Below are 15,223 nucleotides of genomic sequence, written 5' to 3' on the forward strand. Positions count from 1 at the left end.
AGTTGACACCCCAAAGGAAAGCCACTGTGTTCTTCTTTAGTGAGGACCAGTAGCTAAGGGCTTGAAAATTATACAACTTGATTTATGAACAGAGACTTTCTCAGTGTCTGATAATAAATCCAGTTCTCGTTAATTAATGTATTTCTTTGCAGGTTGAGTATGTCTTCACAGATAAAACGGGAACATTAACTGAGAACAATATGGAATTCATAGAATGCTGCATTGAAGGGCATGTTTATATACCTCATGTCATCTGTAATGGGCAAATCCTCCATGATTGTACAGGCATTGATATGATCGACTCTTCTCCAGGAGGAAGCGGGAAAGTACGATGCCCCTTTAAAAAAAATATGAAAATGGACTGATCTTTATGTGGAAAAGAAAATTATAAATGTCCCAGAGATTTTAGTAAACTAAGTGGGTTTCTGGTGGAATTGTATCACAGCATAAATATTTTCCTCTTGTAGTTTAGTCTAAGGGATTCATTTGGTTAACAAGAAATGTCCAAGAGAATCCACTTAACAGAATTGTAAAATATCGTTAATTGAAAACTAAAATATGAAAGTTTACCAAGTTAATAGCTAAACATCTATAATAATAGTTAGTTGACTGATTAAAGTGATAATATAAGACAAAAACTATGATAAAATGGGTAAAAATGAGTGCTAAAAGCATATTGTATAGTCTTCATAAATTTAAACTAGTGCAAAAGTTTTTTTTCTGGGTGACTCTATTCTCTACACAGTTGCAGTTTTTGCTGTACAGGAAAGAGAGACAGACACCAAAGTGTGATTAGAGCACGGGCTGCAATTCTTCTTTGGCTTAACTAAGCAACCTTCATTGGGATAAAACAGAACCCCAAACAACAGCCCAGGAACTAGCAGTTACCTCTTAGATATGGTTCCCAACCTGCACTCAGAGGCCTGAGATACATAAAGAGAGGCTGTCCTTAGTCAGTCCCTGCAACTGACTGTAAAGGTTTCACCCCAGCTCCCAAAATCGCCTACCAAAGCATACCTTATATGAGCAACCAGAAAGGGGCTGTTTCAAGCTATGCAAGACAGGAAGTCCACACACTCAGCTGACAACATCAAAGGTCCAAACCCAATGCTTTTCTGGCTCTCAGCTTGGATTTAAGGCCCCTAAAAACATGCTCTGTTATTGTGCAGTAAACACTTGTCAGAGTAGCAACAGAACAATCAGAAACTCACCCCACAGTAAGACCTGGGTGCTGAGAGAAAATTTATCATATCACTCTTGTCCTTTCTCTGTGACCCACAGCCTTCTGCAAGAGCCTGTCTACTCCCTACATGATTATATTCCACAGGGCATCTGCCTGAGAGTCAGGGCGAGCCTGTCTCTACTCCCCTTATCTTTAGCCTGCTGCCTGCAGAATCATATGTAATCTGTGTTCCTTCCCCTGTCCTAGGGACTCCCGCAGGAACCTTCCTACAACCTGCACCTCTCCATTCTGCTCCTTTTAAGATTATACTTCTTTCAGAGAGTTGCATATGAAATAGGCCATTTCCCTTGATCCAGGGATTCTTACAGGAGTCGTCTTACTTCCTGCTGCTCTCCTGAGCTGCTTGGTGGCTTTTATGAGGACCAGGTAATCTTCAAGCCGTCACCTGATCCTGGCTTTGACATCATCTAGGAGGAAGCTTAATTAGTCATGGGTAGGGCTCGCATCCAATTCCCTCGTAAAGGATTAGCCACCATGTGAGACTGTATTACCTATCAAAAATATTCATAATTGGTTGTAGGTACAAGCCCAAATCAAATAAGTGGTTCCAATCTCCTACAGAACAGAATAATTTAGAAGGAAGATTGGGTTTTATTTGTTTTTGTTTTCATTTTTCGTATCCCTTTTCAAAGTAATACTATATAATGACAATACTTTCCTTTTTATTTATTAGGAGAGAGAGGAGCTATTTTTTCGGGCTCTTTGTCTTTGTCACACTGTTCAAGTGAAAGAGGATGACAGTGTAGATGGATTAAAGAAAGCCCAGTTGTCCGGAAGATCTTGTGTGTATATATCATCATCACCTGATGAAGTTGCTTTAGTTGAAGGAATACAGAGGTACGTGTGTAATTTGATCGTTTTTAGGTCTCCAAAATAATTTGAATATGGATATTCAATTCACTGAAGCTGAAAATATATTTCAGCAGCAAAATATTATTAATAAGCAACTTAACAGAATCATATCAACATGTGATGTTTACTATCTTCTTAGCATACCTTAGTGATTCTTTTTCTTAGCTATGAATGAAATCAAAACGGAATATTTCTATTTCAGAAGATAAAGTCGATTCTTAAGTACTTACAACGTGTTAAGCTGTGTAATTATAAATGTATTACTTGTAATCTCTCCTTGTCTGAATTTGCATTTAAATTTGCAGGCTTGGTTACACATATTTAAGGCTGAAGGACAACTTTATGGAAATTTTAAATCCAAAAAATGATATTGAGAGGTGAGTGGTTGTGGAAATATGAACTGGTTGGGTCTGAGGAAATGGATTTTATCAATGGTGTATACAGCAATTTTTTCTTTCGCTAAGTATATTCATTTGTAAACCAAAAATTTTGAGAAATAATAAACCACTTAGTTGAAGAATGCTAATGCTTTACTGATAGTTATAATTTACAGGACTTCTCATTTTCTGTTTTCACTTACTCTGACAGTTTGAGAAACTATGTAGTTGGAAAAATGGGAAAACAGCAAAGGTATAACAAGGTAGTCCGAGGCAAAATGGTGTTTCTCTGGTATATAAAATTAATATGGCTTCATCTGTTTCTATATATTTTATTTTAAACAATCCTATTTAGTTTTAATGGAGAATTATATCCCTGTTGGAAAATCGTTTAGGTGGTTCAAGTAATTTACAGAAAGGGTACTCTACTTTGTTAAATAGTCTGGGACTGTAGAGTAACTTCTGTAGAACATTTTTATGAGTAAAATTTTCAAAACCACTTAAATCCCACAGAAAGTTAATAGGATTTATGTGCTTTTGAAAATGTTAATCTATATTTCTGTAGAACCCCATTGGTTTCATTCCTGTTAAGTAACATAGGACTCTGATATTTATAGCTAAATTCATAAGCAAATGGAGGCACAGTAATAATTTGGCAGGTAAAGTATGGAAGTACTAAAAAATACTTGGAACTTACTCCAATTTTCATTGCATTTTGCAATCATAAGCCTGATCCAGCTTCCTGCTAGATTTGTACCATTGACTTCAACAAAAGTAGTATTATGGCCTTACGTAGTTTTTTTTTTTTTTTAATTCCAGACTGTAAAAACATAGAACTGAGTAAATTCTCTGATTAAACAAGTGAAAACAATATGATATGGTCTGTCTAATGATTAGAGCATTTTTCATGAGTAAAATATTTACGGAGAAGGGCCTTTCAGAGGTCAGAACTTGGGTTAAAGATATGTTTATATTGAAAAAAAAAATTGGGACTCTTTACTTTATAAAAAATTAATAAGAGACCTAATAAAATACATTAAATGAATGGTATGGAGAAGGTAGAGGGGAATCATTGGGTCGAGGGGAATATTGGTGTTGGATGGAGATTTATTGGGGGTAGGAGTGCCTTTCCCTTTGAGGAAAACAAGAATATTCAGAGTTATAATAAATCTTAAAAATCCTAAAACATCTGAGGGATAGAAACCCTCATACTTCAAGGCATAGGACAACCTCTAGCTATTAGGGACTAGAAGGAAACTTTCCCTGTGGGCAGTATGTTCCATATCCCTGTGTTATAGGGTTTCTTGCATCTTCCTCTCGTACTGGCTGCTGTCAGTGACTGGATACTGGACTCCATCATGCAGTCATTACCCAGCCAAAACTCCTGGTCTAGTTGCCAGGGGATTCACCCATTTTTCCTTAACTGACTGCATCTTACTTTGTTCCACGGGGCAGAACTTACAAATTATTATCTAGGATTAGTAACAAGCTTAGCTGTGTGAAAAAACAGGCTAACTTCAAAATGGTTTTTGTTTTTTTTCTCTTTCAGGTTTGAATTGTTAGAGATTTTGAGTTTTGATTCGGTAAGGAGGCGAATGAGTGTGATTGTCCGATCAGTGGCAGGTAGAGATGTCATATCCTGGATTTGGTTTGCTTTGGAGGGAGGGGGTTAGTGGTTTGTGAACTTTGTCTTGATTTTGAATTCAACTGGGTCTCACCAGAGTGTTCTTTTCTTCATGCTGTGCTCTTTTCTGTTCTTCCAGTGATACTTTGGAATTTTAAGATGGTAATTAGCTCTCTCAGAACAATGTATGTCTGAAGAAACTGTCTTTAAAAATATTTAACCTGTTTAAAAACTTTTTTTTTCTTGAGAAAATAAATTTTAACCATTTTAAACTTCGTATTTTGTCTCTTTTAGGCGACATTTTTCTGTTTTGTAAGGGAGCAGATTCATCTATATTTCCTAGAGTTACAGAAGGCAAAATAGACCAAATACGATCCAGAGTTGAGCGCAACGCAGTGGTAAGATTAAATATTAAATGGCATTTCCTGACCCTGCATTGTGCCCCAAGATGGGGAGGAGGGTTCAGGGAGCCTCCACCATTGTGCGAGACCTGGACACAGCTACAGTCCTTCTGCCCTCCTGAGTGCAAGGATTACTCTTCATCATAGCCTCTGTAGCAGTAGCTGCCGACAAAAGTGAGCCCCCTCTCTCCTCTGCCCCCTGGAGATCTTTCCTCTGAGGTATGATTTTTGCCCCAATGCTTAATAAACACCAAGAACTCATATTTTGAAGGATATTTACATGTTAATTTTGTGGTTAGGATAATCTAACTAGTAGTTATCTATTATTACCCAGAACTAGTTAATTAGCAGTCAAAGGTGAGGTTTTTAAAAAGTGCTCAGCTTTGGCCTAACTTTTCCCCATTGAAGTCAGTGGTAAAACTCCTATTGAAAATCCCACCCCCACTTTCAGTCTCCAGCTTGGCATCTGATATTTTTACCGACTTTAGAATACTTCACAAGATCTCCTGAGAGAGAAAACATTAGAACATAATTTTGCTGTAAATGTTCTTGTTATGAGGAAGCAATACAACAATAATGCCTGTACGTACATTTTTGCTCGCTAAAAAGGAAGTCTGAGCTTGCTCGATTCCTTTGGGAAAAAATATCTAACTTGGTTACTTGAAAGATAGGATTAGGGGTTATAAATACTTGTCTCACATGCCATTAAAAAACAACAAAGGCCATTTCAATGAAATATTATCATCTCTTTTAAAATAAGATAGCATTGACTGGCATCAGATACTCAGACTGAAAACAGGTATTACTACAGAAAGTGAAGAAATGTCCATCAATGTTATCTGCTGTTTTAGAGGAAAACTGGATTTCCTCTTTAAAACTCTTTCCCAGAGCACATTACTAAGCTTTTACTATATAAAATAGCTTTCTCCCCTGTGAGAGAGTGGTTGTTTGGAGGTGGAAGAAGCTAATAAAACTGAAAGAGCAATTTAATATTACTATATCCATCCAAATTCTGGCAGAGTCTGAGAGAGAATCAAGACCCTCAGTCTCAATATTTCTTCATCCTGGATAATTGCATTTAGGCCAAATTCTTAAATATAGCTGCTTCTTCAAGAGCATACAGGCAGCAAATAGGCTCACATGCTATGATAAATGATAGGTATCTCATAGATGTCCTGATGATTGTCCTTTTTGGATTGCATATAAGTAACTTTGTAGAGAGCTCGTCTATCTTTATTTTGCTTGATTAATCTTCCATACGAACATTAAATGCCACTTAAAATATATTTCCTCTGACAACATCATTTAACTGGGAAATAAAAATCTTTCTTATTCTAATACAGTTCATAGTTCAAAAGTTTGAACCAACTTGAAAGGTCGTTGCTGGAATCTAGTCTTAGCAGTCAACTAAACTGGAACAGTTAGATTGAGTCATGCTTTCAATATTGATCTGGTCCTTTCCCTCTCTTTTGAAAGATTACTAAGACTTTATTATTCATTTTGTCCATTTTGTCATGTAGACTTTACTGACTAACATTAAAATAACACTTCAGATTCTGTGTCCAGGACAATATACTGCTTTTTTACAAGAAGCAACATCAATTTATCAATAAAATCACGAAGTTGGTTGCCCAAATTGTTGTGACTGGAAGGAGTAAAATTACTAGAGCCTCATCTCAAGCTAACTTCTTCAAAAAGTATCTATTAATGCATTCTGTCTCAAAGTGGAAAACTAAATTGAGAGGTGGTTGTAGTTGTTAATTGCTAAATACCAAAGTACAAAAAATACAGAGGATTCTATAATCAATACAAATTAATAATCTAAGGTGATGGGCAAAGCGCTATCACCACAAACTGCCCAGGCTTTAACCAGGGGAAGATTAGCCTAAAACATTCAGATTAGGAGCTAGGATTTTCTTATTTACTAAAGCAAAGTACAGTAACACCAAGGGCAAGACCTTGCTGTCCTTCCATTTTCAATTAACTGACTTGCTCTTCTGTCCAAGTAAGACAGTCCTGTTGATCTAACAAACCAAAAAAATAACATTCATTTTCTTCTGTCTATGCATTATGTTCATTTTTAAGTAAAATTCACCTTTGTGCAGAGAGCCAGCATCAAGATCTGTACATGGGTTATGTGGCATTTAATGCATTGGCCTTGTGCTGATCATCTTCATAGGGATGAATTTCATCTTCTTATGTGTATGTTCCCTTCCAAAAATGAAATAATGTTGTTTCCTCTTCAAAAATTGAATTCAGTCATCTTTGGCAACTGGGTTCTGGGCATTGGCTCAGATGAGTTAATCACTTTATTAATAAACATTCTTGGCTTTGTTGCCATCAGCTGTTTCTTTCCTCATGGCTCCTTATAGACATAATTCAAAAAGAGCACATTACACTTCTGATTTGTACATTTTCCCATCATATTTTTGATAGCGTGACTTTTTTTCTTTGGAGAAGGGTACATGGGTTACCTACCTTCTATTTAGTAAATTCTACTCATGCATCAAAATATATAAAGCCAAAATGGTAACAGTGGTAGGTTATGTTATAGAGCAGAATCGTTCGGTAGTGCCCATCAAACTGTAAGAGACTTGTTTGTATTTATTTGTCGGTTAGATTCATGGGAAATTCCTTTAACTTTTCAGGTTACATTAAAGGTACTCATTAACAGTATAAAGGGAACTTGCAATGATAGTTTGTCATAAATAGTACTATTCTTTCTAAGGATGTGTAAACCAGTTCAGATCAAATCAGAAGTAATCCAGCTCAAAATAATATACTCAAATCTGTGCTTCCTGGTCATGATCAAGATAGAAAGTGGAAACATCAAATTACTAGGAGTATGATAATTACTAATCTTGCAGTGCTGTTCTGTGGAGAGCAATATCCATATCTCAAGGCTGGAAGTGGTGTTGATCAAGTGAAATGCTGTTGCCATAAAATTTCTAACTCATTTTTGGTGATTGTTACTTGTTTTTATCCTTGGCACTGTGGTCTGCTATTTTGGGGACAAATAGGGAGTGGGAGGATGTGATCTAGGTCAGACGTTCTCAACCTTTTTCTTTCGGAGGCCCCCACCGATATGCTATAAAAACCCCAAGGCCCAACTGGGAGTGGAGCGGAACTTCAGAGCTCTGGGCTTCAGCTGCTAAGCCAGGGGGCTCAGAATTTCCCCCCCCTGTGTGTGCCAGGACTCAGGGCTCCAAGCTTCAACCATAGGTCCCGATCAGTCTGATGCTGGCTCTGCTTCATGGACCCCCTGAAACTGCCTCGCAGTCCCCCAGGGGGCTGCAGACCTGCAGTTGAAAACCATTGATCTAGGTGTTGTGGGCAGTCATCGGGATGCTTAAGGTACTGTATATTAGTAATAGAAGCCACTATGAGCCAGTACAAAAATATAGTAATACCCAATCCCTGCAGTAGTGCAGTGTGAAGGTGAACACATGACATTTACACACAGTGAAATGCTTTACTGCTAGTCCTCAAATTCAACTGCTGCATTGCAGCAGGGCTCTTTTCAAGTTCCAAAATGTAACTGAAATAAAAATGGAATGCTCTCTCTCTCCTGCCTTTTCACTTTGTGATCACCACTCTCTCTAACATGGGCTTCTGTTATTCTGTCCTTTCTTGGCTCTCCTGCCTCACTGATGTTTTTTTCAGAGGATCATCTTCCCTTCCCTCTCCATTTCTATAATTGCTGACCAGAATCTGCCATAGGTTCCCTCCTTTTCTCCTTATACCCTTACTCTCTTGGTGATCTCGTTGACTCCTATGATGTCTTGTCACCACTGTGCTGATGACTGTCAGATCTACCTGTTTATTCCAGACTTTACCCCTTAGTCTAGGTTCATGTATTTTTCCTCTCATCCTGAATGTCATAGTACTTATTTTAAATTAAGTATGGCAAAAACTGAATGTTTCATCATTCCCTCAACACTTCCCTTTCTCTGTTTCCATTGATAACTCCACTATCTTCCCCATCTCTCTAACTGGAAATGTCGGAGGGGTTTTTTTTGGGCACTTCCTTATTTCTCTCTTCAACTCTCAGGCTGTCCAGCAATCTGCAACTGTAATGAACTTTTCCTGCCATTTTTACCATGTCCCTTAATTGGTTCTTTGTCTCTTTCTGTGTAAAATTAAAAACTTTTGTCACTGAAAGCTTGAGAGAACTCCTGCCTATACATGTTACTTATCCTCTTGACCCTCTCCATCTCGTACTATGCAATCTGCCTACTCTTAACTGCTGATTGTTCCCACGCACTCATTCTTCAAACTGGAATGACCTCGCTCTGTAATGTGTCAAGCACCTTCAGTCGTCTTCAAATGCCTCCGCAAAACCCATTTCTTTCACCCTGATTTCTGTCACTCGCTTCCACTCGTGTGCTATCCACTTGATCCTTCTTGCACTACCTCAGCCTCATTTCAAAAATCACAAGTTATATAATTCAACCACAATATAACATGACTCATGTTATCATTTGGCCTTAATCCTTGGCCCTCCTTTCACTGCTTCTTCCTTTATCTTCATTTCCTTTGTTTCTCTAAATAAGTATGCAAACTCCTTGGGGACGCTTCCATTTATAATTCTCAGTAAAGTACCATTCAAAGTTTTGGCACTACATAAATATTTAACAATATCTGACACCAGCAAGAAAATAATTGATCATACTCACATCGAAAATGGTCAAAGGGAAATGTTCTTGTTGTATTGCTTTCTGAACACTTGACATTCCACCTGACTTTCAGTCCAATTACTGTGGTGCATTTGCTGAAGTGTAACGTTATGGTGAAAAAGGTACTGATCGTTCACTAGATCATTCACCAGACCAGTACATACAAGAAAGTAGCTTCTTATTTGATTTCCTTTTGTTAATGAGATACTTGACATCCTGCTTTGTTTTATATGTGCTTGCTTTCTCTTCTTCTGTTAGAATTAAACTATTGTAAATTAAGAAACGATATGTGCAGTAAATATAGGATTGAGATTATCGTGACATTCAGGTATTTTGTGCTTTACTTCACAGAATAATATAACTATAATATTTAGTTATCTCAGAATTGGATGATGCCTGCCCTTTCAGTGTATAAGGAGTTACTGAGAAACATGAATTGTTTTAGATTAGACAATTGTTTATAGCTCTCAAAAGTGAGGTCTATTTGTACAGTTTTAGTATTTTTTTCATTTGTACCTATTTAAAGATAATCTCGCCAAATGAATCAGAATTTTAAAGCTGATCTTTTTAACATGGAAAATATATCAGTAAAATCAGCTGAAAAAATTATAAACTTGAATCCCTTTTAAATAGACATAAAAATGCTTGCCTACAAATTAAATCTTTGTGCATATAATGTAAAGACCAGCCAAGAGCCAAATTCTATCCCTGCTTGTGCAGCAGCACAAGGGATTAAGAGTGAGAAGCACCCCTTTGGACCAGGTTGCAGGTAGCAGCTGAGGAGGGGCAGCAGGCTCCACAAAGCGAGTACATTTCCTCCTCTGTGCAGGTAGGTAGGAGAGGTCAGAAAGGGGAACATATAGCCTTAGTTTCCCATGCTTTTCCACCTACCTATCGTACGCACTCAGCAGGATAGTTGCCTTGGCATGTCAGGCAGCATGTGCTGCAGTGGGTATAGACCCAGTACAATTTACTTCCTACTTGGAGGGTCACAATGTCTCTCCCAGGCTGCTCTCAGAGCAGCATAACATCCTGATGCCTCTTGTTCTGGCAGATTATATAGTCATCATCGAGCCCTAAACTGATATAGAGAAACCAAAGAGGGACTCTTCATATTAATCATAAATATTACATAATATTAATTTCTTCTATTTTCAGAAATTTTCTTAATGGTGTTTAAGACTTTCACAGTATAAACATTGTTCTTTGTTTTTATCATATTCTTTAGGAGGGACTGCGAACATTGTGTGTTGCATATAAAAAGTTCACACTCAAAGAGTATGATAATGTCTGCAGGCTGCTTCAGAATGCAAAGATAGCCCTTCATGATCGGGAAAAGAAACTGGCAGAGGCATATGAGCAGATAGAGAAAGATCTTATTTTGCTTGGTGCTACAGCTGTTGAGGACCAGTAAGTATATTGCTTTGGATATGTTGAATGATGTATACTAGCAAATGTGATAAATGGGAAGATGCGCCTATTACCAGAGGAGCAATAATTATACCTCTTTTTTGTATGAGGCACAGATCTCTTTATTTGTATCCATCTCCTATAAATTAGCTACCTACATTCTCAGTTATGCATAATAAATACACAGAAATCAGTATTTTCAGATAATCAATGTTGCAAATTATTACTTTTACTATTATGTTTCTAAGACCTACTACAAATAAAAATGTTAAATATGGCTTATTTCTTTCAGTCATAGATACCATACTAAAATAAAACTTTGAAGAATAACATGTCGTGAATATTACCCAAGTATTTCTATACTCATTTGATTTGAGTCACAAATGGTAATGAACATTTTGGTTTATATCAAAGTCAGCATATTCCTAGAATTGTTTAATCAGACTATACTGTATATTCACACACAGACCATAATTAAGGTTGTATGAGCTACCTTAATTCTGGCATTTCCTGAGTTTTGAGTGCTTAGCTTTGCAATAATAATTTTCTTTTAATTTGTTTTTTATGGAGTTTATATAAAATCTGTCACCCATGTGGAAAAGCGGATACAAAACTCAGCAAGGTTAGGTCTGCTCAGAAGACATTGCTTGGAATTCTTCATTTGTCACTAGTTCTGGCTATGAAGGCTGTGGAGCCCCAGAGGAACAAAAAAGGGAATCTCACACTTTTGAGAACATCACTGATGTGTGACAGGGCTGGGTGGTATTCCTGTGTACCCTTCATCTGCTGGAGGGAAGATCATGGAGAAGCAAGTCTCTGAGATGGGCAGTCTGAGGAAATGAAGGCAGAATCTTTAGGGGTTGGTGAGGAGAGCAAAAGATATGCTTATTGGGTGCTGTGAGGGGCATGTGTGTGTCTGACTTTTATCACCCAGCAACTTAGATGTTTCATTTTTTTAACACAACTAATTGAAGATACTGGATATGTCCTGCTTTGAGCAGGGGGTTGGACTAGATGACCTCCTGAGGTCCCTTCCAACCCTGATATTCTATGATTCCATGATTCTATGTTGTGTGTTTGTACTTGGCCTGGAGCTGGTGAGATGAAACATCCTATTCTTTAAGTAATAAAGATGAAAGCAGAAACCTTTGAGTAGCTTGAAAATGGCAAGACACATTACTTATACAGTACATGCTGATCTTTGTCTTTAAGCATTTTCAGATTCCCAGCTATGATTTTCCTCATATTAGAAACTTCTTGTGTCTAAAACCTTTTACTGAAATACTGTTAGTGTCATGGAAACCTTTTAGTAAGGACCCTGAATTTCTCATTTCCAGTCAGTCTATCAATATTTATTGTCAATTGATATCCACAGGCTGCAAGAAAAAGCTGCTGACACTATTGAAGCACTCCAGAAAGCTGGCATTAAAGTTTGGGTTCTGACCGGAGACAAAATGGAGACTGCTGCTGCCACATGCTATGCCTGCAAACTCTTCAGAAGAAACACACAGCTACTTGAGCTAACCACAAAGAAAATTGAGGAACAGAGTTTACATGATGTATTGTTTGACCTAAGCAAAACTGTCCTAAAGCACAGTGGCAGCTTAAGCAGGGACAACTTCTCAGGGTATGTAGAAAGTTCAGCTTTCAGGCTGAGAAAAGAATTGTTGGGCATTTCATAATTACTGTAATTAAATGGTTGTTAGAACAGCAATGGCAGCAGTATACTGTAGCTCAATTTATGTTGCCAGAATGTGAATTACTGTGTAGCAACTAATACCTAGTTTAGGCTTGTTACGTGCCAAAAATCTTTCCACTCTTCATCCTCGGGCTTGTTATGTGACTTACGTTATTTTAACCATTCCACTGCTAAAAATAGATCATGGACAAAAATCATGGTTATGAAAAATATATTGTTTTTATTTTTAAAAGATACTATGAACAGTATGTTCCTGAATTAATATTTTGTGTGCTCTGGGACTTCCCTGATAAGCCCATGTGCCAGGAAGTTTTGTGTACTATAATTAAGGAAGCCTGAGAGTACACCTACATGCATCTGGGACAGAGCAAGCGCACTGCGGGATCTCTTGGCCCACATGTGAACCTTGAAACGTTAGTGACTTAAATATGAAGGTAGAGGAACCAGAGAATATTGAATTATGTTTGTTGGGTGGCTAAGTGGCAGCTGCCCATGATCTGGGGAAGAGTGGTTGATTTCATCAGTTTAGAATGTGTCATGAAGGGAGAGAGGATGGTTAGAAAGTCAGAAAAATGGGATTTGGAATCAGAAAATGTCTGAATAAAACTTCAAAAGGTTAAAACTCTAAAAGTGTTTGTTTGTCTGAAAATTTGGGGGGAAATCAGTTTCTGGGTTTTCTGGACCTAGTAATACAGCGTGTATGTTTGCTTTGTTCTCTTTGTTAATTTGAAAACAAATAGCAATTTCACCCTAGTGATAAGTTTGTAATAAAGGGACAGCATCAGTTAGCAAGCATTGTTACGTTTTGGCAGAGTATTGCACAAATGTCGGTCTTGTTGCTTGGAGTTGATGGTTACTGGTTTTCCTTGGCTCTTATTTCCTAGATATTAATTCTCTCTCTCTCTTGTCAAGGGTTTGGGTGTGTTCACTTATGTATATTATTTTAACCTTGTATTGCAAAGGTCTTTGTACATTGGTTTTCTCTGTACCATTTGATTCATATATGTGTGAATCAAACACATTATTTATTTATTTTTATTTTAGTTGTAGGGATTCTGTGTGTGTAAGGCTAGAATGAAAATATTTCATTGTCCTGTCAAGCATTCAAGCTCATTGTCAGCTCTTAATAAATACCTCATTTTCTAGTTAATTCTGACTCAGTAGTGTGCTACTTTGATGCTTCTGTTGTTTTCAAGGTGTGAGGGAAATTTTTAATATGTCAATAATTTATCATTATAATGGGTAGCTTAGGCAGTTTATTTTTGTCAAAGATAAACAAAAGGTTGTATATTGGCAGTGGAGACAGAGGGAGGTGTTGGGAAAATAACTATTATAATTAATATGTAAATGTTTACAGACTTTTGAAAACCACTTGTTTTTCCCCCATTTTTGTTGTGAACATTCCCTTGCAGTGTTGGAAACCCAAACACAGTAGCATTATACAGTGCATGGAAGTCAAAGCATAAATTAAACGGAATCAATCTAGTTTCATTGTCCAAGCTAGGTGGTGAAATGCAAAAGTAAATAAGCAGAATGAGTCAAAAGTAAACTAGAATTTAAAAATATTTTGCTAGGAACAGCATAGAAGGATTTTCACTTTAAATATATTTACCTTGGTAGTGTCCCTTTTAATGTTGCTTTTTGGTAAATAAATTTGTCACCTTCTCTTTCCAAATCAAGACTCAAAATATGTATATTTGTACAGTAGCTCTTCACTTGCATTTTCTTCCTCAACAGACTTTCAACTGATATGCAAGATTATGGCTTAATTATTGATGGAGCAGCATTATCATTAATAATGAAACCTAGAGAAGATGGGAGCTCTGGTAACTATAGAGAGCTCTTTCTTGAAATTTGCAGGAACTGCAGTGCAGTGTTATGCTGTCGAATGGCACCTTTGCAGAAAGCACAGGTTTGTGTTTCATGATCAATTACTTGTTAACTATGCATCTATATAAATATTGAAAGTCATTACTGTTTGGGACATGTTATGGTAATTTAAAATGTTATCTTTTACTTTTCTATCCTATAAAATGGAATAAAAAAATTAGAAAAAGAATGAGAGGAGAATTTTTGCTAGAAAGCAATTAGATAATGGCACATTAAAAGAGAACCCTGCTGTGCACCTGATTTTGATTTATGTATATGATCAACTTTTATGGTTGATACATACTGGTAAATGAAACATATTTAATGAACTAATTGCTTCATCTTCTATTCATACTACATGATACTATTGGAAGAATGAGTTACCTATTATTGTGGAGTGTTAGTTCTTGTTTTTTAAACACAAATAGAAGTAAAATCCAGATGGAATAGGTAGATGGTGTAAACTATTTGAAATACTGTCCGACTCCTGTTTGCTCATTGATGTTAACATAAACATATACATTTCTGTAGATATTCCCAGATTAAAAACTCTGTTTTACCTGGAGTTCAATTTGTAAACAATATTAATAACTCCAGAGAAGGAAACGTTAAAGCATGTTGATATTTAAGACACAAAACATGGGAACATTAATATCTTGAATCCCCATATCTTTGTTTTAGTACTCATATACAGTACACATGCATATTCGTTTAGTCTAATCAATGTATTTAGTCACTCTTCTTTTCATCCTGGGGAAGTCTGTATAAGTATTTAGTTTGAATAGACCAGTTTATTAAAATTATAATGCTTGCTAGTTAAAATGGATAGATCTATGCTCCCATATTTGGTCTTCTATATCCAGAAAGACATACAGGACCCTATTATCTTTGTTCATTGTCAAGTTTGATATTCATTTTGCCAGTCATGGAATGATCATGAGATTAATATTCAAGAAAACTATTCAATAAGAAAAGAAAAGCAACTTTACTGGCTTTGGAAGCATTTGAGAAGGTAAAAACCTTTTTTTAAAAAGGATTTTACTGAAAATGTACAGTCCATATCTTGGGAATT

The 15,223-nt window shown here is 36.7% G+C and overlaps 1 protein-coding gene across 7 annotated transcripts in view; it reads left to right on the top strand.

The window, feature by feature from the left end:
• ATP11A (ATPase phospholipid transporting 11A) overlaps positions 1-15,223 on the top strand; it is a 220,891-nt gene that overhangs the window by 163,826 nt on the left and 41,842 nt on the right. For all 7 annotated transcript variants that reach the window (XM_073350104.2, XM_078853635.1, XM_073350114.2 and 4 more), the window contains 8 exons: positions 153-326; positions 1,917-2,080; positions 2,401-2,472; positions 4,022-4,095; positions 4,391-4,494; positions 10,402-10,583; positions 11,959-12,210; positions 14,020-14,194. In XM_073350104.2, coding sequence (XP_073206205.1) covers positions 153-326; positions 1,917-2,080; positions 2,401-2,472; positions 4,022-4,095; positions 4,391-4,494; positions 10,402-10,583; positions 11,959-12,210; positions 14,020-14,194 — 1,197 coding nt within the window. The remainder of the gene's footprint in view (positions 1-152; positions 327-1,916; positions 2,081-2,400; positions 2,473-4,021; positions 4,096-4,390; positions 4,495-10,401; positions 10,584-11,958; positions 12,211-14,019; positions 14,195-15,223) is intronic.

This window comes from Lepidochelys kempii, chromosome 1, assembly GCF_965140285.1.
Source record: "Lepidochelys kempii isolate rLepKem1 chromosome 1, rLepKem1.hap1, whole genome shotgun sequence".
Lineage (NCBI taxonomy): Eukaryota > Metazoa > Chordata > Testudines > Cheloniidae > Lepidochelys > Lepidochelys kempii.